The sequence below is a fragment of the Symphalangus syndactylus genome, chromosome 13, assembly GCF_028878055.3.
Source record: "Symphalangus syndactylus isolate Jambi chromosome 13, NHGRI_mSymSyn1-v2.1_pri, whole genome shotgun sequence".
Taxonomy (NCBI): Eukaryota; Metazoa; Chordata; class Mammalia; order Primates; family Hylobatidae; genus Symphalangus; species Symphalangus syndactylus.
In genome coordinates, this window is record NC_072435.2 from 113,826,340 (window position 1) to 113,850,348 (window position 24,009).

The window sequence follows — 24,009 nt, forward strand, 5'->3', positions numbered from 1 at the left end:
TGGGGGTCTTACCATGTTGCCCAGGCTGGTCTTGAGCTCCTGGGCTTAAGCAATCCTCCTGCCTCGGCCTCCCAAAGTGCTAGGATTATAGGCGTGAACTACTGCACCTGACCCAGCCTTACATAACTTAATCAGAAGTGACATCCCGTTTACATGTTATGTTATTGATTAGACGCAAGTTACTCAAGGGGAGGGGAGCACACGGGGCCATGAATAGCAGGACGTGGGGTTCACTGGGTCCATCTTAGAAACTGCCTACCAGAATGGTTATCTGGAAGTGTGAAGGGGCAGTCTACCTGAAATTGAAACCACCTGGCCAGGCGCGGTGGCTCACGCCTGTAATCCCAGCACTTTGGGAGGCCAAGGCTGGCGGATCACGAGGTCAGGAGATGGAGACCAACCTGGCTAACACAGTGAAACCCCGTCTCTACTAAAAATACAAAAAATTAGCCGGGTGCGGTGGCAGGCACCTGTAGTCTCAGCTACTCGGGAGGCCGAGGCAAGAGAATGGTGTGAACCCCAAGGGGCGGGGCCTGCAGTGAGCCGAGATCGCACCACTGTACTCCAGCCTGGGCGACAGAGCAAGACTCTGTCTCAAAAAAAAAAAAAAAAAAAAAGAAATCGAAACCACCCCACAGGTGGAAACACGGGAGGGAGACAGATACCTAAGTTATTAGTTAAGTCCCTGGATCTAGACACTCCTGAAGCCACTCACCCACCAGCATCTCAGTACATGAACAAATTACTTTTCTTCTTCTTCTTCTTTTTTTTTATTTTTTGAGACTGAGTCTCGCTCTTGTTGCCCAGGCTGGAGTGCAGTGGTGCGATACCAGCTCACTGCAACCTTCGCCTCCCGGGTTCAAGCAGTTCTCCTGACTCAGCCTCCAAAGTAGCTGGGATTACAGGCGCCCACCACCACGCCCGGCTAATTTTTGTATTTTTAGTAAATACAGGGTTTCACCATGATGGCCAGGTTGGTCTCAAACTCCTGACCTCGGGTGATCCGCCCGTCTCAGCCTCCCAAAGTGAGCCACTGCACCCGACCTTCTTTTAAAATACCAGTTTGTCCAGGTGCAGTAGCTCATGCCTGCAATGCCAGTACTTTGAGAGGCCAAGGCAGGAGATCACTTGAGCTCAGGAATTTGAGACCATTAAGAGCCTTGTGGGGCCGGGACTACAGGCCCATGACACTAGGCCCAGCTAACTTTTTTTGTATTTTGTGTGGAGACAGGGTCTCACTGTGTTGCTCAGGCTGGTCTCAAACTCCAGAGCTCAAGTGATCCTCCCACCTTGGCCTTACAAAGAGCTGGGATTACAGGTATAAGCCACCATGCCTGGCCTTACAAGGCTTTTGATGGCCCCTCTGTAGTCTCTAAGCATCACCTCCATTCTGCATTAGTGCCTACCATTCACAACAGCTGTTTCTCCTTAGGCACCAGTGCTGATTAAAAAGTTGAATCTGACAATGCCATCCCCATCAAGCTACCAATGACTTTCTTCACAGAATTGGAAAAAACTACTTTAAAGTTCATATGGAACCAATAAAGAGCCTGCATTGCCAAGACAATCCTAAGCAAAAAGAACAAAGCTGGAGACATCATGCTACCTGACTTCAAACTATACTACAAGGCTACAATAACCAAAACAGCATGGTACTGGTACCAAAACAGAGATATAGACCAATGGAACAGAACAGAGCCCTCAGAAATAACACCACACATCTACAACCATCTGATCTTTGACAAACCTATCAAAAACAAGAAACGGGGAAAGGATTCCCTATTTAATAAATGGTGCTGGGAAAACTGGCTAACCATATGTAGAAAGCTGAAACTGGATCCCTTCCTTAAACCTTATATAAAAATTAATTCAAGATGGATTAAAGACTTAAATGTTAGACCTAAAACCATAAAAACCCTAGAAGAAAACCTAGGCAATACCATTCAGGACATAGGCATGGGCAAGGACTTCATGTCTAAAACACCAAAAGCAATGGCAACAAAAGCCAAAATAGACAAATGGGATCTAATTAAACTAAAGAGCTTCTGCACAGCAAAAGAAACTACCATCAGAGTGAACAGGCAACCTACAGAATGGGAGAAAATTTTTGCAATCTACCCATCTGACAAAGGGCTAATATCCAGAATCTACAAAGAACTTAAACAAATTTACAAAAAAAATCAAACAGCCTCATCAAAAAGTGGGCAAAGGATATGAACAGACACTTCTCAACAGAAGACATCTATGCAGCCACATGAAAAAATGCTCATCATCACTGGCCATCATAGAAATGCAAATCAAAACCACAATGAGATACCATCACACACCAGTTAGAATGGCCATCATTAAAAAGTCAGGAAACAACAGGTGCTGGAGAGGATGTGGAGAAATAGGAACACTTTTACACTGTTGGTGGAAGTATAAACTAGTTCAACCATTGTGGAAGTCAGTGTGGCGATTCCTCAAGGATCTAGAACTAGAAATACCATTTGACCCAGTGATCCCATTACTGGGTATATACCCAAAGGATTATAAGGATATAAATGCCATTATAAAGACACATGCACATGCATGTTTATTGCAGCACTATTCACAATAGCAAAGACTTGGAACCAACCCAAATGGCCATCAATGATAGACTGGATTAAGAAAATGTGGCACATATACACCATGGAATACTATGCAGCCATAAAAAGGATGAGTTCATGTCCTTTGTAGGACAAGCTGGAAACCATCATTCTGAGCAAACTATCGCAAGGACAGAAAACCAAACACCTTATGTTCTCACTCATAGGTGGGAATTGAACAATGAGAACACTTGGACACAGGGTGTGAAACATCACACACTGGGGCCTGTCATGGGGTCGGGGGAGGGATAGCATTAGGAGAAATACCTAATGTAAATGATGAGTTAATGGGTGCAGCACACCAACATGACACATGTATACATATGTAATAAACCTGCACGTTGTGCACATGTACCCTAGAACTTAAAGTATAATAAGAAAAAATAAAGCTTAAAAAAAAAGGTACACCCACTTTGAAGAAATGTTTGACAGTTTCTTACAAAATTAAACACCATATAATCCAGTAATCCTAATCCTGGAAATTTACCCAAGAGAAATTAAGATATATATCCACAAAAAGATAAACTAGAATGTTTACAGGAGTTTATTCATAATAGTAAAAAACTGGAAACAGCCCAAAGTCCATCAACAGGTAAAAGGATAAACTGTGATTTAAAAAAAAAAAAAAAGTGGCCGGGTGCAGTGGCTCACACCTGTAATCCCAGCACTTTAGGAGGCCGAGGCGAATGGATGACCTGAGGTCGGGAGTTCGAGACCAGCCTGACCAACACGGAGAACGCTCTTCTCTACTAAAAATACAAAATTAGCTGGGCATGCTAGTGCATGCCTGTAATCCCAGCTGCTTGGGAGGCTAAGGCAGGAGAATCGCTTGAACCAGGGAGGCGGAGGTTGTGGTGCGCCGAGATTGCACCATTGCACTCCAGCCTGGGCAACAAGAGTGAAACTCCATCTCAAAAAACAAAACAAACAAACAAACAAACAAAAATAGTCAAATCTGGTTGGTGCAGGTCATGCTGTTGAGTCAGGCCATTTCATAGGTGGTTTGAGAAGCCTTTGAATTGGCTGAAGGTGAGAGGGGTGTCAGTGGATGGGCCCCCGAGGATGTCCTAGGGGATGTGGGCATGGCAGGTATTCTGCAGCCTGTCTTGTTTAAGACACAAAGCAAGCCATTCTTCACAAAGATGGTCATGATTCTGGTTTGAATGATCACTAATTCTTTTATTTTTTTTTGAGAGAGGGTCTCACTCTGTCACCCAGGCTGGAGTGCAGTGGCGCAATCTCAGCTCACTGCAACCTCCACCTCCGGGGTTCACACCATTCTCCTGCCTCAGTCTCCCAAGCAGCTGAGATTACAGGTGCCCACCACCACACCTGGCTACTTTCCGTATTTTTAGTGGAGACAGAATTTCACCATGTTGGCCAGGCTGGTCTTGAACGATCTGCCCGCCTTGGGCCTCAAGCGATCTGCCCGCCTTGGGCCTCCCAAAGTGCTGGGATTACGGGCGTGAGCCACTGCGCCTGGCCTGAATGATCACTAATTTAATATTGCTAAAGTCTGCACGATGAGGCTTCCCTGAGTTTACGCATGATTTGACATACCTGGTTTCCTTTTGGATGTGTGGTCGTCTGCATCAACCAAGGACTGACAGAGATTAAGTGAGAACACAGGGGTATTTTCTTTTCTTTTCTTTTTTTTTTTGAGACAGAGTCTCCCTCTGTCACCCAGGCTGGAGTGCAGTGGCGCGATCTCGGTTCACTGCAAGCTCCACCTCCTGGGTTCAAGCCATTCTCCTGCCTCAGCCTCTCGAGTAGCTGGGACTACAGGCGCCCGCCACCATGCCCGGCTAATTTGTTTGTATTTTTAGTAAAAACGGAGTTTCACCGTGTTAGCCAGGATGGTCTCCATCTCCTGACCTTGTGATCTGCCAGCCTCAGGCTCCCAAAGTGCTGGGATTACAGGTGTGAGCCACCGCGCCCGGCCATGGAGGGTATTTTCAAATGCTTTGAAATTCTCAAAGAGAAAGGAAAAAAAAAAAAAAAGTCTCAATAGGAAAAATCTGACAAGTGGAATCCCGGCGACCTGTTAATGGTTAATTCTCAGAACAGTGTCTCAGTGCATATCCTTGGCCTTGGCCAGCAGCCAGCACCTTGGTCCCCTGGAGTGGCAGTTCCAAGTCACTGGCATGGCCACAACAGTTTCTGAACTCGAGCTAAGGACAGAACTTTGTTTTCGTCCAAAATTCCCTCATTATTATTTTTGTTTTGTTTTGTTGTTTTTTGAGACAGAGTCTTGCTGTGTTGCCCAGCCTGGAGTGCAGTGGCACGATCTTGGCTCACTGCAACCTCCGCCTCCCGGGTTCAAGCGATGCTCCTGCCTCAGCCTCCTGAGTAGCTGGGATTACAGGTGCTCACCACCACGCCCAGGTAATTTTTGTATTTTTCACAGAGGCAGGGATTTCACCATGTTGGCCAGGCTGTTCTCCAACTCCTGACCTCAGGTGAACCACCCGCCTTGGCCTCCCAGAGTGCTGGGATTACAGGCATAAGCCACCGCCCCTGGCCCCAAATTCCCTTATTAAACAGTTTCTCTTACAGAAGCACAATGAGTGAAACTGGCATGAAGCCATTCCACTGAATAACCACATCAGTGAATTTCCTGGTCCTCACTCAACAAACAAAAACAACTCGTGGTTTTCCAGGCTGGTTCATTTGAGTCTACCCTCAACCAGCACCTGCCCAAGCTCCTGGCCTAGAAGAGGCACACATGGCAGAAATAGAAGCGGACAGCAGAATAAATAGCATCAATGAAAAGAGTCAAACTTTGTAACACATTTGAAGAGATTCATTCTGAGTCAAATATGAGTGACCATGGCCTACGACCCAGCCCTCAGGAGACCCAGGGAACATGTGCCCAAGGTGGTTGGACACAGCTGGGTTTTATACATTTCAGGGAGACATGAGACAGCAATTAAATACATTTAAGATATATATTGGGGCCAGCTGTGGTGGCTCACATCTGTAATCCTAGCACTTTGGGAGGCTAAGGCCAGTGGATCACTTGTGCTCAGGAGTTTGAGACCAGCCTGGGCAACGTGGCAAAACCCTGTCTCTACTAAAAATACAAAACGTAGCCAGGCGTGGTGGCACACACCTGTGGGAGGTGGGAGGCCCGCTGGAGCCCGGGAAGTTGAGGCTGCAGTGAGCTGTGATTGCACCACTGCACTCCAGCCTGGGTGACAGAGTGAGATCCTGTCTCAAAAACAAAACAAAACAAAACAAAACAAAAAAACAAAACCTTGGTTTAGAAAGGTAGGATAACTTGAAGTGGGAGGGCTTTCAGGTTATAGGTAGATTTTAAAATGTTCTGATTCATAATTGGTTAAAAGTTATTATCAATAGAAAGGAATGTCTGGCTTATGATAAGGGGTTGTGGAGTACCCACCCCCCGAAAAAAAAAAGCCTCCAGGTAGCAGCCTTCAGAGAATATGCCTCTTTTTTCTTTCTTTCTTTCTTTTTTTTTTTTTTTGAGACGGAATCTCACTCTGTCGTCCAGGCTGGAGTGCAGTGGTAGAATCTCGGGCTCACTACAACCTCCGCCTCCCAGGTTCAAGCAATTCTCCTGCCTCAGCTTTCCTAGTAGCTGGGATTACAGGTGTGTGCCATTCACACCTGGCTAATTTTATTTTATTTTATTTTTGAGACGGAGTCTCGGTCTGTCACTCGGGCTGGAGTGCAGTGGTGCGATCTCGGCTCACTGAAACCTCCGCCTCCCAGGTCCAAGTGATTCTCCTGCCTCAGCCTCCCGAGTAGCTGGGGTTACAGGCGCCCGCCACTACACCCGGCTAATTTTTTTTTTTTTTTTTTTTTGAGACGGAGTCTCGCTCTGTCTCCCAAGCTGGAGTGCAGTGGCGCGATCTCGGCTCACTGCAAGCTCCGCCTCCCGGGTTCACGCCATTCTCCTGCCTCAGCCTCTCCGAGTAGCTGGGACTACAGGCGCCCACCACCACATCTGGCTAATTTTTTCTTTGTATTTTTTAGTAGAGACGGGGTTTCACCGTGTTAGCCAGGATGGTCTCGATCTTCTGACCTCGTGATCTGCCCGCCTTGGCCTCCCAAAGTGCTGGGATTACAGGCATGAGCCACCGCTCCTGGCCTTCTTTCTTTTTTCCTTTTTTTTTTTTTTTTTGAGACAGTCTCCCTCTGTCACCCAGGCTGGAGTGCGGTGGTGAGATCTCGGCTCACTGCAGCCTCCGCCTCCCAGGTTCAAGCAATTCTCCTGCCTCAGCCTTCCTAGTAGCTGGGATTACAGGTGTGTGCCCATCACGCCTGGCTAATTTTATTTTATTTTATTTTTGAGACAGAGTCTTGCTGTCGCCCAGGCTGGAGTGCAGTGGCACGATCTCGGCTCACTGCAAGCTCGGCCTCCCAGGTTCACGCCATTCTTCTGCCTCAGCCTCCCGAGTGGTAGCTGGGACCACAGGCGCCCGCCATCACACCCGGCTGATTTTTTTGTATTTTTTTAGTGGAGACGGGGTTTCACCATGTTAGCCAGGATGGTCTCGATCTCCTGACCTCGTGATCCGCCCGCCTTGGCCTCCCAAAGTGCTGGGATTACAGACATGAGCCACCGCTCCTGGCCATGCCTGGCTAATTTTTATATTTTTAGTAGAGACAGGGTTTCACCATGTTGTGCCACTGCATCCCAGCCTGGGTGACAGAGCAAGACTGTCTCAAAACAAACAAAAAATAGAGTGTGTATTTTTTGACCTAATTAATAAAAGTTCCCATGTAATAAAATTTTCCAAAAACAGTCTTTCAAGTTTTTAAAGATATATGTATAAGGAAATTCATTTCAGTGATATTTGTAAAAGGAAAACAATGAACAAAACAGAGTACACCAAGACGCTTGTTGAATAAATGATGGTTGAATAAATGATGGTACATCTAGAGAAGAATAAGTCATTAAAATGTTGAAGACTTTTTTTTATTTTGTTTTATTTTTGTAGAGATAGGGTCTCACTCTGTCGCCCAGGCTGGAGTGCAGTGGCACAATCACGGCTCACTGCAGCCTCAAACTCCCAGGCTCAAGTGATCCTCCTGCCTCAGCCTTGGTAGTAGCTGTGACTACCGGCACATCCCTCCATACCGGGCTAATTTTTGTATTTTGTTGTAGAGATGGGGTTTCACCATGTTGTCCCGGCTGGTCTCGAACTCCTGGACTCAAGTGATCCTCCTGCCTCAGCCTCCCAAAGTGCTAGGATTAGAGGCCTCAGCAACCCCACCTGGCCTGACGACCTATTTTTGACATGGCTATTTTATAATGGTAGGATATAATGCAATCTTTTGGTGAGTAAACAACAAAATCATCTATACTCATATTATTTTTAAATAGGAAAGATATACTCTAAATGATTACTGACGTTGTATCAAAGTAGTGGGATAGAAGGGGATTTCTACTTCTTTGTGTTTTTTTCTTTGATTTTCTACAATGAACTCGTATTATTTCCTAGTAAGTATATAAATCAAGAGACAACTTTTTATTCCATGGGAGGAATTATCAATGTCAAGAGTCAAAACAGATAAGAACTATTAAATAGTGCTTATTGGCTGGGCGCGGTGGCTTACGCCTGTAATCCCAGCAGTTTGGGAGGCTGAGGCAGGCGAATCACGAGGTCAGGAGTTCGAGACCAGCCTGGCCAACATGGTGAAACTCTGTCTCTACTAAAAATACAAAAATTAGCTGGGCACGGTGCCGCGTGCCTGTAATCCCAGCTACTCAGGAGGCTGAGACAGGAGAATTGCTTGAACCTGGGAGGCGGAGGTTGCCGTGAACTGAGATCACGCCACTGCACTCCAGCCTGGGCGACACAGCGAGACTCCGTCTCAAAAAAAAAAAAAAAAAAAAAAAACAGTGCTTATCATATTCTGCAAAAAGCAAGCAGCTGGTGGTCACAGTAAGAGCAGTTTTGGTATGAATAAATATGGTTTAAAATTGTTTTTCAAAAAACAAACAAAAAAACAAAACCCAAACATTTCTCAGGAATTTTGTGAGGACGAATTTTGTGTGTGGAGAAAACGGACAAATACATTTCCCCATATATTTAAATGCTCAAAAGTTCACTCAGGTGCTCTCACCAGGCAATTACGATGACAAGTGATCACGTGCGAAAATACAGAGAATCTGGCTCGTTTTAAAGTGCAGGAGAAAAGCAAGGCCTTACTGTTTCTGAATTTGCTGTGTGTGTGTGTGTGTGTGTGTGTGTGAGATGTGGTCTCGCTCTGAAGCGCAGACAGGAGTGCAGTGGCAAGATCGTAGCTCACCGCGGCCTCGAACTCCTAGATTCAAGAAGTGATCGGCCGGGCGTGGTGACTCACGCCTGTAATCCGAGCACTTTGAGAGGCCGAGGTCAGGAGATCGAGATCATCGTGGCTAACACGGTGAAACCCCGTCTCTACTAAAAATACAAAAAATTAGCCGGGAGTGGTGGCGGGCGCCTGTAGTCCCAGCTATTCGGGAGGCTGAAGCAGGAGAATGGCGTGAACCCGGGAGGTGGAACTTGCAGTGAGCCGAGATCATGCCACCGCACTCCAGCCTGGGCAACAGAGCAAGACTCCGTCTCAAAAAAAAAAAGTTATCCTCCTGCCCCAGCCTCCCGAGTAGCTAGGACTACAAGCATGCATCACTATGTCTGGCTTTTTTTTTTTTTTTTTTTAAGTTTTCTGTAAAGACGGGGTCTTGCTACGTTGTCCTGGATGGTCTCAAACTCCTGGGCTCAAGCGATCCTCCCAAAGTGCTGGCAATACAGGCATGAGCCACCGCGCCAGGCCATGTTGCTGAATTTGGAAAGTGGAGCAAAGAATCATGCAAAAAATTAAGAAAACCAAAACGCAACCAAGGCGAATTCATTTGCATTTTTTTTTTCCCAGCGACACTTTCTAAGACACGAACCTCTCTCTTAGGCGAACCTATTCCAGGGCGCCCTTCATTTTCATTTCTTGAAACAACAGCCTTGCAGGCCGAGCCGCGGTTCCCGAGAACTCGGCTGCCACCCGGAGCAGGTTGCATGGACCCAGGAGAGCGAGCGGCCCTGCTCTGCCAGCTTCGGCCAATCAGAGGCCAGGGAGCGGCGGGCGTGGCGTGGGGCGGTGCGCGGGGCTGGGCGGTGGCTGAGGCGCCTGTTCTCGCGTGGTCGCTGGGTCAGCGTCTTCCCGGGCCAGTGTGCTGAGCTCTCCGTGTCGCCGCTGCCGCCCGCGCCTGGCCTACCGCAGCACTCCCGGCTGCACGCTCTGCTTGGCCTCGCCATGCCGGTGGACCTCAGCAAGTGGTCCGGGCCCTTGAGCCTGCAAGAAGTGGACGAGCAGCCGCAGCACCCGCTGCATGTCACCTATGCCGGGGCGGCGGTGGACGAGCTGGGCAAAGTGCTGACGCCCACCCAGGTACAGCGGACCGCGGGCGTGCAGCCAGCCGCCCGGCGCGGAGGCCTGTGCCAGCCGCCTGGGTGGGACCCAGCCGAGACAGGGCCAGGGGCGGTGGGGAGGTTCAGCCTGCGTGTGTCGAGGCCCCCCAGGCCAGAGGTTCCCGGGTCCATGTCCCATGCCTGGGGGCCACCCCGAGCACCGGGAACCCGGCCTGTGGCGTGGCCGGGCAGGTTCGGCCTGCGGCAGAAATTCATTCACTTTTCCCGGGCTTCAGGCCCAAGAGGCACCTAGGTCCGGAAACAGGCCGGATCCCCCTCTCCCCCCACAGGGCAGGGCGCTGGAGAGGGACGTCGCTGGGACGGAGTAGGCTGTGGCCGCCCGGACGCCCCCAGAGCTTCCCTTAGGGCCTCAGCATTTTAGGCCTGGTTTTGGAGGGCTGAAGCCCCACGCGAGAGCCTGTGACGCATTATGTAACTGGCGATGAGCGCGCCGGCCGATTTCTCCTTTGTTAAATCGGTCAGGAGCGTGCAGCCGGAACGCTGGAGGGCAAAGGTTTAGTTTTGCTGTTTGACCTCAACGCCCACGGCTGGGGCTGCCGAAAGTGAAGAATTTGCAGACGCCACTGCTAGTTGGTTATGAAACTCCGGGCAACAGTGTAAAATAAACTGCCCTGACCTTACATTGTTTTGGATGTTCACAGAATTTAATTTTTTTGGATGTTTAAATATGTAGTGCCCATCTAACACAGCCTCCCTTCCCCTGCTCCCTGCCCGCCTCTCATCACCTTGGCTTTCTGCTTTTCTCTGCACTTTGAAACAGTTAATGCAGATTTCACTTTAGCAGGCTCCAGGTAACCTCCTGATCACCAAATCCAGAAACGCTGTGATTCCGGACAGACAATGTAAGGGTGTCGTTGAGAGGGGGACTCAGTGCCAGGGTTGGAATCCCAGCCTCGTCTGTTTCTGTTAATAGTGTGCTGGGATACTAGCCCCATGGTGGTGTTGGGACTGAAATAATACACAGCCTGGGCAACATAGCAAGACCCCAACTCTACAAAAAAAAATTGGCCAGGTGTGATGGTGTGAGCATGTAGTTCCCAGCTGCTCAGGAGGCTGAGGTGGGAGGATCGATCGATTGAGCACTGGAGGTTGAGGCTACATACAGTGAGCCTTGATAGCGTCACTACACTCCGCCCTGAGTGACAGAAGGAGACCTAGTCTCGAATAAAATAAATAACGTATATAAAACTCCAGCTCCTGGCTCTTAGAGTCAATACAGGGTCATTGATTTTATTAAAAATCTATTCTGTTTTGTCTTTGGAGAGTCTGAGATCAAAGAAAGAGTATTGGTTTCTTCAGCATTTCTTGTTTTTGAGACAGAGTCTGACTCTGTCACCCAGGCTGGAGTGCAGTGGGGTGATCTTAGCTCACTGCAGCCTCTGCCTCCCCAGCTCAGGTGATCCTCCCACCTCAGCCTCCCGAGTAGCTGGGATTACAGGTGCCCACCACCATGCCCAGCTGAGTTTTGTATTTTTAGTAGAGGCAGGTTTCACCATGTTGGCCAGGCTGGTCTTGAACCCCTGACCACAAGTGATCCTCTCTCCTAGGCCTCCCAAAGTGCTGGGATTACAGGCGTGAGCCACCACATCCAGCCAGTTTCTTCATTTCTGACTTTTTTACTCCAAACTGGTTCCTTCATACAGGTTAAGAATAGACCCACCAGCATTTCGTGGGATGGTCTTGATTCAGGGAAGCTCTACACCTTGGTCCTGACAGATCCGGATGCTCCCAGCAGGAAGGATCCCAAATACAGGTGAGAGCTGGAAAAGACGAGAAGAGCAGGTCATGCAGACATGACTTATCGGGTGTAAGTCCCTTGCTGGACATGGAGAAGTAGACCTGGTTTGGGATGCCCCCACCCATGCTTAAGCCAGAGAGTGCCTTTCCTGCCCTTTTGCCCCCTACAGCGGGTGTCTGTAACTCACAGCCAAGAGCCATATGCACCTGTGGGCTGTTTTTGTACAGCCCCATGAACTAAGAATGGTTTTTACATTTTTATTTAGTTATTTATTTTTTATTTTTTTGAGACAGAGTCTCAGTCACCCAAGATGGAGTGCAGTGGCGTGATCTTGGCTCACTGCAACCTCCACCTCCCAGGTTCAAGTGATTCTCATGCCTCAGCTCCCCAAGTAGCTGGAATTACAGGCACCCACCACCATGCCTGGCTAATTTTTGTATTTTTAGTAGAGACGGGGTTTCACCTTGTCCAGGCTGCTCTCGAACTCCTGACCTCAGGTGATCTGCCCGCCTCAGTCTCCCAAAGTGCTGGGATTACAGGTGTGAGCCACCATGCCCGGCCTGGTTTTTACATTTTTAAATGATTGGTGAAAAATTGAAAGAAGAATAGTGCTTTGTGATGTGGAAACTACACAAAATTTACATGTCAGTGTCCATCAGTTACGTTTTATTGGAGCACAGCTATGTTCGTCTGTGGCTGCTTTCATGCTGCCAAGGCCAAGTTGAATAGTTGCAACAGAGACTGTGGCCCCCAAAGCTTAACACATTTATTCTCTGGCCTTTTAATGGAAAGTTTGCTGGCCTTTGCTCTAGAAAATGTCAGAGGGTGGGAGGGGCTGGGTCTGCTCTTCTGCAAACACATGAGGTTCGTGCTGGCCTCTAAGAAAGTGAGGACTGGGCCGGGCGTGGTGGCTCACGCCTGTAGTCCCAACACTTTGGGAGGCCGAGTTGGGTGGATCACGAGGTCAGGAGTTCAAGACCAGTCTGGCCAACATGGTGAAACCCCGTCTACTAAAAATACAAAAACTAGCCAGGCGTGGTGGCAGGCGCCTGTTACCCCAGCTACTCGGGAGCCTGAGGCAGAGAATTGCTTGAACCCAGGAGGCGGAGGTTGCAGTGAGCCGAGATCGTGCCACTGCATTCCAACGTGGGCGACAGATCAAGACTCTGTCTCAAAAAAAAAAAAAAAAAAAAGAAAGGACTGTTGTTCGTGGCTGTGTTCTGGCACTCAGCATGTTCTCGATGCCCAGTTGCTGGCTGTGCAGTGAATGTTCCCTGATCTCCTGTGATGCTGACATCCCGTGTTTCTTCACGCAGAGAATGGCATCATTTCCTGGTGGTCAACATGAAGGGCAATGACATCAGCAGTGGCACAGTCCTCTCCGATTATGTGGGCTCGGGGCCTCCCAAGGGCACAGGTTAGTAAAGATTGTTTTTGGTGGGAAGTTGGGGAGGGAGCCTGGGGGCACATTAGGATTGGCCCAATGCTTTTTTCTTTTCTTTTGAGAGCCCTTAACCCTGCTGGAAATAGCATCTCAGCTCACCTCTAGGGCAGCTGCCTTCAGGGCACACATTCAGACCTGTGGGAGTGTCAGGTGGCTAGAGCCTTGGGTTCTGGACAGACGGACCATCTGTGTAGAGTTGCCTCTGCACCCCTAGCCCTTTATCAAGCAGGGAAGTCGGCGAGAGGGAAGCACTGTTGCAGAAAGCTTAGCATGGCCTTTTGGGGCTGCAGTGGGTGGAATACACAGTTAAACTATCTCAAGCCTTTGCCTGGGGTGATCTTTGTTTCTAATTGTATAAAAAAATTCAGAAATGATCATAGTTTCCAAATTAACTATATAAGGTTGCCTTCTGTATTTGTTTCTGAAAAAGTCTAGCTTGGTATATTGAAAAAAGATTTGGAAGACTTCAGTAGAACTATATTGAAGGCGCGCGCACACACACACATTGTATTGTGTTATAGCTATTATATATAAAATACATGTAGATATCTAGAGATAGAAAGAGAAAGACCACTGTATTGAAACTTTCCAGGTTGGGTAAGTGCTGCCTAAGCTGATGGTGAGAGATGCATTCTTATTTCCTGGTGTTCAGTTCAGGATGTTTCCGTTTGGTGGCACTGTCACAATCCTAGCTTTTGTACAGCTTATCCAGCCAGGAGTTAACATGAAGAGGTACAAGAACATCTCTGACATGGACTCATGTTTTCTCTGTAGACCCGGAAGCTTCAGATGCCTTTAAACCCTCTCACGCATGCATAGTAGACGGTAAAGGGACAGATTTCCCAGGGACCTAGTAAGTTCTCTAGGGCAGTTATAAAATTAGGCAGCTTAATTATGGGAAGCTTACCCGTGAGAATAAAGCAGTTCTCTCAAGTAAGAGCTATGTTCTCTTTTTTTTTTTTTTTTTGAGACGGAGTCTTGCTGTCTCCCAGGCTGGAGTGCAGTGGCACCATCTCGGCTCACTGCAAGCCCCATCTCCCGGGTTCAAATGATCCTCCCACCTCTGCCTCCTGGGTAGCTGGGATTACAGATACGTGCCACCTGGGATTACAGACACGTGCCACCATGCCTGCCTAATTTTTGTATTTTTAGTAGAGACGGGGTTTCACCATCTTGGCCAAGCTGGTCTCGAACTCCTGACCTCAAGTGATCCACCTGCCTTAGCCTCTCAAAGTGCTGGGATTACACGTGTGAGCCACTGCGCCCCCTCCATCTTAACCACTTTTAAGTGTACACTACAGTAGTGTTAACTACATTCACGTTGGGTTTTTTTTTTTTTTTTTTTTGGAGATAGGGTCTTACTGTGTCCCCTAGGCTGGAGCGTAGTGGCACGTTTTCAGCTCACTGCAGGGCTCAGCTCACCTCCTGGGGTCAAGCAACCCTCCTACTTCATTCTCCCGAGAAGCTGGGACTACAGGCACAGGCTACCACATCCAGCAAATTTTTGTATTTCTAGTAGAGACGGGGTTTCGCCATATTGCCCAAGCTGGTCTCAAATTCCTCCTACTGGACTCAGGCGACCCTCCCACCTTGGCCTCCCAAAGTCCTGGGATTATAGGTGTGAGCTACCATGCCTGGCCACTACATTCACATTGTTGTGAAACAGATCTCTAGATTTTTCATCTTCCCCAACAGAAACCCTGTCCCCATTGAACAACAGCTCCCCATTTCCCTTCCCCTAGCCCCGGCAGCCACCATTCCACTTTCTGTTGCAGTGTTTGTCTACTTTAGATACCTCGTGGAATTGTACAGTATTTGTCTTGCGACTGGCTAATTTCACTAATGTGATGTTCGCAAGGTTCTGTGGTGTAGCATGTGTCTGAATTTCTTTTTAAGGCTGAATAGTCCTAGAGTAACACAGAGGAGTAAAGAAAAAATAAAAGGCTGGATAACATTCTGTTGTGTGTATAAACCACATTCTGATCATCTTTTCATCCATCAGTGGACAATTGGGTTGCTTCTGCCTCTTAGCTATTGTGAATACTGCTGCATTGAACATGGGTGTGCAAATATTTAAACAACTTTTTAAAAAATAACTTTGTTTCTAGCCGGGCGCAGTGGCTCACAGCTGTAATCCCAGCACTTTGGGAGGGCGAGATGGGTGGATCACTTGCGGTCAGGAGTTTCGCCAACATGGCGAAACCTGGTCTCTACTAAAAATACAAAAACAAAACAAAACAAAACAAAACTGGGTGTGGTGGTGTGTACCTGTAATCCCAGCTACTCAGGAGGCTGAGGCAGGAGAATCACTTGAACCCGGGAGGCTGAGGTTGCAATGAGCCGAGATCACGCCACTGCACTCCACGCCTAGGCAACAGAGTGAGACTCCATCTCAAAAAAAAAAAAACCCACTTTTTAAAAAAATAAAAGCTCATGGTACCTATTTGCATCCAGTCCATCGTTGAAGCTTGTAGAAAGCTGCTTAAAGTGAGTCTGGGTCACTTAGGAGCAGGTCTCCAGTTTTCTAAGGAAGTAAGTTTTGGAGGTAGAAAGAAAATGTTCTCCTTTATCCTGGAGGCTCGATTGTGGTATGGTGGGCCCTGGTCATTGATTTGCTTTGCCCTTAATTGGTTTCTCCTACCTGACAGAAGTGAATGGGTGTTCTGACGGGAGGTGGTGGGTGGTGACTTGAGATGGGCCGGGAGCCTGAAGTGGGATGAATGAAGAGCACGGAGCCTCGTGGGAGGCGAGGATAAGGGGGTGCGGAGGCATGATCCCACAGGCCAGGAGAGGCTGGAACTAAGGGCTTGGGGCTTGACACCAGTTACAGCAAGGGTCTAACACATTCTATTAGGTTGATGCAAAAGTAATTGTGATTTTTGCCATCAATATGTTAATTGCCATTAAATGTTAATTTGCACCAAATACCTGTCTGGACCCTCGGTGTCCTCCTTATAAATGGTGTGGTCTGGGTGCCTCCATGTTGAAACATTTGATAAAAACGGATGATGTCCCCATCTCGAGTGCTGGGCTGTGTGCACATCTTCCCTCTGCCTCTCCCCACAGGCCTCCACCGCTATGTCTGGCTGGTTTACGAGCAGGACAGGCCGCTAAAGTGTGACGAGCCCATCCTCAGCAACCGATCTGGAGACCACCGTGGCAAATTCAAGGTGGCGTCCTTCCGTAAAAAGTATGAGCTCAGGGCCCCAGTGGCCGGCACGTGTTACCAGGCCGAATGGGACGACTATGTGCCCAAACTGTATGAGCAGCTGTCTGGGAAGTAGGGGGTTAGCTTGGGGACCTGAACTTACCTGGAGGCCCGAAGACATGTTCCCCAGTTCAGTGTTGCATGCATAATAGATTTCTCCTCTTCCTGCCCCACTTAGCACGGGTGAGACCTGACCAGATGGTGGTTGAGGATGACTTTTCCTGCTGCCTGGCCTTTATAATTTTACTCACTCACTCTGATTTATGTTTTGATCAAATTTGAACTTCATTTTGGGGGGTATTTTGGTACTGTGATGGGGTCATAAAATTGTTAATCTGAAAATAGCAACCCAGAATGTAAAAAAGAAAAAATTGGGGGGAAAAAGACCAGGTCTACAGTGATAGAGCAAAGCATCAAAGACTCTTTAAGGGAGGTTTTAAAAAAAAAAAAAAAGATTGGTTGCCTCTGCCTTTGTGATCCTGAGTCCAGAACGGTACACAATGTGTTTTAATGGTGATGTCACTCACCTAGACAACCAGAGGCTGGCATTCAGGCTAACCCCCAACACAGTGCATCTCAGATGCCTCAATAGGCATCAGTATGTCGCTCTGGTCCCTTTAAAGAGCAATCCTGGAAGAAGCAGGAGGGAGGGTGGCTTTGCTGTTGTTGGGACATGGCCATCTAGACTGGCAGCAGTGCTCGCTGACAGCTTGGGAGGAAACCTTAAATCTGTGTTTGTTAAATTGATCGTTCTTCATGGGAGTAAGAAAAGCTGGTCTGGAGTTGCTGAACATTGCATTAATTGTGCTGTTTGCTTATAATTGAATAAAAATAGAAACCTGAATGAAGGAACCGAGTCCCTAGATGTTTTGTTCTATTGGGTGTGGGTTTCATAAGTGTGAGAAGTCAAGTCTCAGGGTGAGTCGTCTCCGTGACCAGCAAGTAACAGCTGGGACTTGTTCCAGGGGCCATACGGAGGGTCTGTGCCTCTACATGTGCCATTAACCCACAGCAGGAGCAAACAGTTCAGACTTGAGGTTTCTAAAAAAAAAATCATAAAACGTGAGACCGAGTCTTACTGCCCAAAAAGCACCTTTGCTTCAAGTGGTCCTTTTGACCCGAGAAGGATGTTCTAAAGAAGCTGGCTGAAAACCTTCCCCCTTGGTGAAGTCTGGCGCGGACACCGTAACAATGCCTAAGAAGTAGCCTGCACTTTCCGTTCTGATGTGTTATTCACAGAGGATCAGTACCAAAGAGGTGCGCAGGGTAGGAGGGTGAGAAGGTCACGGTCTCATGCCATCTGATGTACCAAAAGAAAGGAAAGGAGGTGTTTGAAGGTACAAATCACTGTGATTTGGTCTCTGCGATGCAAAGGGGGGATCCTGAATCAGGCCTGACAGGTGCTAATGACTGGCCCTTCCCCATCTTTCACTGCAGTACTTTTTTCTCTGAAAAAACTTGGAAATGTTGCCTTGCTGGAAGCACATAAGGTAGATTTAAGTTTTATTTTATTTCATTTTATTTTTTTATTTTATTTTAATTTTTTTATTTTTTTTGTTTTTTTGAGATGGAGTCTTGCTCTGTCCCCCAGGCTGGAGTGCAGTGGCGCGATCTCGGCTCACTGCAAGCTCCGCCGCCCGGGTTCATGCCATTCTCCTGCCTCAGCCTCCCGAGTAGCTGTGACTACAGGCGCCCGCCAACACGTCCGGCTAATTTTTTGTATTTTTAGTAGAGACGGGGTTTCACCGTGTTAGCCAGGATGGTCTCGATCTCCTGACCTCGTGAGCCGCCTGCCTCGGCCTCCCAAAGTGCTGGGATTACAGGCTTGAGCCACTGCGCCCGGCGTAAGTTTTATTTTTTTATTTTTTTTATTTTTTTGAGATGGAGTCTCGCCCTGCCACCCAGACTGGAACGCAGTGGAAAAATCTCGGCTCACCGCAACCTCCACTTTCTGAGTGGGTTCAAGTGATTCTCCTGCCTCAGCCTCCTGAGTAGCTAGGATTACAGGCATCACCACTATGCCCAGCTAATTTTGTATTTTTAGTAGAAAAGGGGTTTTGCCATGTTGGCCAGGCGGCTCTCAAACTCCTGACCTCCTGATCTCCTGACCTGCTTTGGCCTCAAAGTGCTGGGATTACAGGCATGAGCCACCATGCCAAGCCTGGAAGTTGTTTTTTTTTTTTTTTTTTTTTTTTAACTTTAGAGTTTTAAAATTCGTTTTTTTACGTAGTAAGATTTTGTTGAACACAAGTTATAAATAAAACAACTGTCAGCCGGGCGTCGTGGCTCACGCCTGTAATCCCAGCACTTTGGGAGGCTGAGGTGGGTGGATGAACTGAGGTCAGGAGTTCAAGACCAGCCTGGCCAACATGGTAAAACACCATCTCTACTAAAAATACAAAAATTAGCTGGACATGGTGGTGGGCGCTTGTAATCCCAGCTACTAGGGAGGCTAAGGCAGGAGAATCGCTTGAGCCTGGGAGGCGAGGTTGCAGTGAGCTGTGATCGCGCCATTGCACTTGAGCCTGGGTGACAAGAGCAAAACTCTGTCTCAAAAAAAAAAAAACTGTCCTGTTGACCTTGAAAATAAATGTAAAGTCTGGGCATGGAGGCTCATACCTGTAATCCCAGCACTTTGTGAGGCCAAGGTGGGGCAGATCACCAGCCTGGGCAACATGGCAAAACCCCTATCTCTCTAAAAAAATGCAAAAATTAGCCCGATGTGTGGACTCATTCCTGTAGTCCCAGCTACTAGGGAGGCTGAGGTGGGAGGATCACTTGAGGTCAGGAGGTCAAGGCTGCAGTAATTCCAGCTACTTGGGAGGTAGAGGCAGAAGAACTGCTTAACCCTGGGAGGTGGAGGATGCAGTGAGCCAAGATCAGGCCACTGCATTCCAACCTGGGTGACTCCATCTAAAAAAAAAAAAAAGAAAAAGAAAAACACATTATTAATACTAACATGGAACTGAAGAGAAAAAAAATACATATATATGAGAAGGCAGTAGTCATCTTAGAAAGAAGGGTGATGCCTTCTTCAACTGGTATGTGATGTGAACTTGCCCAAGGGCGGCTAGGAAGTGGGTGACCCCCTTTCTGAACTCAACTCTGGCCTCAAGGTCCAGCTGATAACCACCGGGCCCACTGGGTCACAAATTCCAGCTTCCTCATTTTAAAAAACATCAGGGTTGCAGGGGGTTGTCAGCCTGTCTTATTTACCTCACAGGGTTGTTGGAGGACAAAATCATCTTTTGTTGGGACTAATAGTTAATGTATGTAAGTGACTAAACTTGGCCTGATTGTCATATAAGAACAAAGTACAAAAGTCCAGTTTCCTCAGCCCTGTTTCCTCACTGCAGCCTCCGCCTCCTGGGTTCAAACGATTCTCCTGCCTCAGCCTTCCTAATCCCCCTGCCTTCCTTACTGCCTCCTCAGGCAGGTACTAGGAGGAGTTGGACAACTCTGTCCATAGCAGGTGTTAGGAGCAGGGACCCACATCTCTGCTTCCTGGTAACTGCCCTGGGACACATCCCTGACAAACTTGCGCAGTGGGACTTTTTTTTGAGACTGAGTCTCATTCTGTTGCTCAGGCTGGAGTGCAGTGGTACAATCTTGGCTCACTGCAATCTCCGCCTCCCGGGTTGAAGCGATTCTCCTGTCTCAGCCTCCCTAGTAGCTGGGATTACAGGCGCCCACCACCACGCCCGGCTGATTTTTGTATTTTTAGTAGAGACGGGGTTTCACCATGTTGGCCAGGCTGGTCTCAAACTCCTGACCACCTCGGTCTCCCAAAGTGCTGGGATTACAGCTGTGAGCCGCCGAGACCTTTTCTAAAGAGAGCACCTACAATCTCAGACATAGGGCCCTTTCCCAAACTAGCTAGACATTTCTCACCACAGTGAGAAATGGATCAAAGAGGCTACAGGAAGCTTTTCTACCCTACTGAAGATGGAACACCTGTTTGGGTATAGATAGACAGGTCTCGATTCAGACCCCACCCTGCCACTTACTCTGGAGTGAGCTTATTTCTTCATTTGTGAAATCCTAGTGTTCCATCATGTGGCAAGCGTAAGCACGCCATTGATGTTATGTTTCTCTAACCCTTTCCAGTATTATTTTCAGATGTACCTAATATAGAAACGCCAATGAACAGAAGTACTTAGGAAACACAATTATCACTGAGTGTGATATTTCAAAAGGTTTTGGGGTTGGGATTAACCCATGTTGATAATTATTTTTTAATTTTATGAGTATACCTTTCTGCTTTAGCCTATCAGAGTGAACATGATTGGTCACATTTGTCTCTGACACATGAACATCCTGTAGGAAACAAGAATGATCTTTAGGTCATCATATTCTTTTTTTTTTTTTTTTTTTTGAAACAGAGTTTCACTGTTGTTGCCCAGGCTGGAGTGCAGTGGCGCAATCTTGGCTCACTGCAACCTCTGCCTCCCACTTTCAAGTGATTCTCCTGCCTCAGCCTCCCAAGTAGCTGGGATTACAGGCACCCGCCACTATGCCCAGCTAATTTTTGTATTTTTAGTAGAGACGGGGTCTCACCATGCTGGCCAGGCTGGTCTTGAACTCTTGACTTGAGGTGATCCACCCGCCTCAGCCTTCCAAAGTGCTGGGCCCACCCCAGGTCATCATATTCTAAAGAGCAATTTCCAGGAGTGTCCAAGGGAGAGAACACAGTCATGGGTTCTTAGTTTCTGTTTCTGGTTGGGCCAGTAAAGCCCCTTCCTCGTCCCCCTTTTCCATTTATCACTAGACACAGAAACCAAAAACCATAGCTTCAGGCTGCCAAAAGCCTAAAACAAAACAAAACAGAGTAACAGCAAAATAAGGTGGGTTGGACAAGCCTGATAGAGGCTTAAGCATATGGGATCTTACTGAGATTGTCCTGACTCCCAAATCATATCCCTGAAATTTTATATTTTTTACTATCTCATTGTTTTACATGTAAAATTATTCTAATAAAACAGAATATAAGGGGAGAGGGATCTAATATTACAGTGGGATCATTTCAAATATTTCATTATAGTGCCTTCTCCACAGCCTGCTTTTCTTTAAGGGTGCCCAATTTCTCTCTTCAGCAATGCATGCTTCTATGCATGACTGGCACGTGGGGCGTTTTGTGTGTGTGTGTGCGTGCGTGTGCACATGTGCACGCATGCCTTCTATTCTTTAGGACAGAAAGGTGCAGTTAACCACGTGCCCACATCAAATGGTGCAACGCTATCTTCACCCCCATAGAGGAACTTGGAAGACAGAGCTTTACCTGGAAGGCTTGAATGGCTCTTCTTGGAGCGAGCGAGGCTATGGAGAACGGTTTCAGGAGGGTGGCTGTCCCTCTGAATTGTGAACGGGTGAACCTAGAAGGGAAACCTCCTGCTACAATAACACAGCAAGGCGATGTGATGAACACTTTTATTTACAAATATAATTAAAAGCTCTGACAGTTATCATGCTCTTCCTTGGAACCTGAAAAATGTTTCGTTTTGTTTTTAAAGTGCATGCAAAAGAAGTAAAGCCTTTTTTTTTTTCATCATTTTTTATTGTAAGAAAATACACAGTTTGAAAGTGTGAATAATGCAATATTTATGACCAAGAAATGGGACTTAGGAAGGGGAAGGGAAATAAAGAAAAAGATCAAGATGATCTGATTGAGAGACAGTGCTGAACTCCAAATACTGAATTGGAAAAGGAGGGAGGTGGGGAGGAACAGGAGGAGGAAGTAAAAAAATTTGATCAGAGAAACAGTTAAAATACAATATGAAAATAAGTAATACCTCTCCTTAAATTCCTTCTATACACAAAATACACGATTTGCCAAAGCCCAATTTGTGCTACTGGGATTCTGTGAGCTCCTTAAGTGTATTCACATCCTCTGCAACAGCAGAAAATGATTATGATACAATCAGAATATGCTGAAGACAAGTTAAACTCTTGCCAGCAGGTTCTTAAAAATCACAAGATCTCTTCATCCCACCCACCCCCCCATCCCCAAAAAAGTAATAATATGTCACCACTGATATGTACATCACAATTAGTTTCTGTAAAATGTATCAAATTTTCAATCTTTAATAAAACTTTGTTTTTTTTTATTCCTGATGAATAAATACCAAAAAAATAAAATAAAATAAAATAATGCAGCAGCTAGTTAAGGTGTAAGGCTGCGGATATTGTGTCTCTCTCCCCCTTGGCATTTATTATTTTTTTTTTTGCTTTACTTTCACAGATTGGTGGTAATGAGTGATTGCTTAAAGCAATATACATCCACTTTTTTTGTGTTGGTTTATTGGTTTTGTTAAAACTGTCTCCAAAGTTTTCACTGAAACATTTTGAATCACATCAATACTGTGACGTGTACTATGAATAGAAGAGATGGCCAGGTTTTGGCCAGCACTGAAAGTTGACACGGGGGGAGGAAGGGGGCCCCTGATGGAGTAAGAATAAACAGGCACTAGTCCGACACGATGTCAGTAAGAGTAAGAGAGAGAGAGAGAGTGAGAGCAACGCCCGTTAAAATGGGGAATGTGGTTTTGCAGGGTCTGAATTTTTTTCTGTTTTCTTTTTTTTTTGTAAATGGCAAAAAATTTAATCTCATCTATAGTCCTCCTTAGGAAAATCTAATGTAACCAAATTCCCAAATCCCATTCTGAGGCTCTCCATGTCAAAAGTTTCAATCTCTCGCTCTTGCCTTTCCAATAGGTTCTTTATTCTCTCGCTGCGTTCCTTCTGAAGGGCAGCCAGCTCCTCTTCAATCTGAAACAAGCACAATGCAGTTCTTAATGGAAGGCATCTCCTAACAGGCACCCACATGCACACGATACACCCATACGCACACATATGACATGCACACACACATAGGCACACATATGAAGTGCGCACACACACACACACAGGAACTAAGGGAGGACCGAGGAAGGCTGGCCGAGTCCTGTGATCAATGCATCTAAATCATTATATTTAAAACTTGCTCACAAGAATAAAAATGTTTGGGGTCCACCTGGGGCTGGCAATGCCATTCTAGCAAGCCCAGCAGCTGGGCGGATCTAGGTCAGTGTCCTGCGTTAGGGGATGGCTCACAAGAAGCTAAAAGACACTCAAGCACAATTGCATTGTGCTGCTTTCCCACAGAGAGCCAAATGCCTCCTGGGTCATTAGTAATTTAGTTCTAGAACAGGAGCTGGGAAAATAGTCTGTTACGTTGGTCTCAGGGAACTACTGGAAGAAAGTGCAAATCACTGGTTAAGCAAATAAATGCTTAACAGCTTTGAGATGCCTTATGAAATCTTTTCTACTTCATATTCCTCAGAATATCTAAAGCAATGAATATTTCAGTTGGGATAACATTTATTATGCATGGCAATATCAGCCTATCATCATTTTAATTTTTTTTTAAAGAGCCCTGCTGGTGATTTCTCTCGGTTTAAAAATCGCTGAAAAGTCAAATCTATTATACATTTGGCTTCCTCGTGCCATCTGGCAGCCCTGCTATCAGCTCACAGTACCTTTCAGGTGTCACATCAACCCCCCCAGCAACCCACATC

At 46.9% G+C, this 24,009-nt stretch overlaps 2 protein-coding genes and 1 long non-coding RNA gene across 14 annotated transcripts in view; 1 reads left to right on the top strand and 2 right to left on the bottom strand.

The window, feature by feature from the left end:
• Positions 1 to 9,655, bottom strand: part of LOC129459205 (uncharacterized) — a 22,435-nt gene extending 12,780 nt beyond the window's left edge. Inside the window, exon 1 of the long non-coding RNA XR_008649947.2 lies at positions 9,538 to 9,655. This is a non-coding gene — a long non-coding RNA (uncharacterized lncRNA). The remainder of the gene's footprint in view (positions 1 to 9,537) is intronic.
• Positions 9,532 to 17,308, top strand: PEBP1 (phosphatidylethanolamine binding protein 1). The gene is made up of 4 exons (XM_055235598.2): positions 9,532 to 10,025; positions 11,710 to 11,819; positions 13,121 to 13,221; positions 16,315 to 17,308. The coding sequence occupies exons 1-4, from the start codon at positions 9,891 to 9,893 to the stop codon at positions 16,530 to 16,532; spliced, it is 564 nt and encodes a 187-aa protein (XP_055091573.1). The 5' UTR covers positions 9,532 to 9,890; the 3' UTR covers positions 16,533 to 17,308.
• A 4,561-nt stretch (positions 17,309 to 21,869) lies between these two features.
• Positions 21,870 to 24,009, bottom strand: part of TAOK3 (TAO kinase 3) — a 229,242-nt gene continuing 227,102 nt past the window's right edge. For all 12 annotated transcript variants that reach the window (XM_055235583.2, XM_055235581.2, XM_055235584.2 and 9 more), the window contains one exon: positions 21,870 to 23,221. In XM_055235583.2, the coding sequence (XP_055091558.1) occupies positions 23,060 to 23,221 (162 nt within the window). In that variant the 3' untranslated portion in view covers positions 21,870 to 23,059. The remainder of the gene's footprint in view (positions 23,222 to 24,009) is intronic.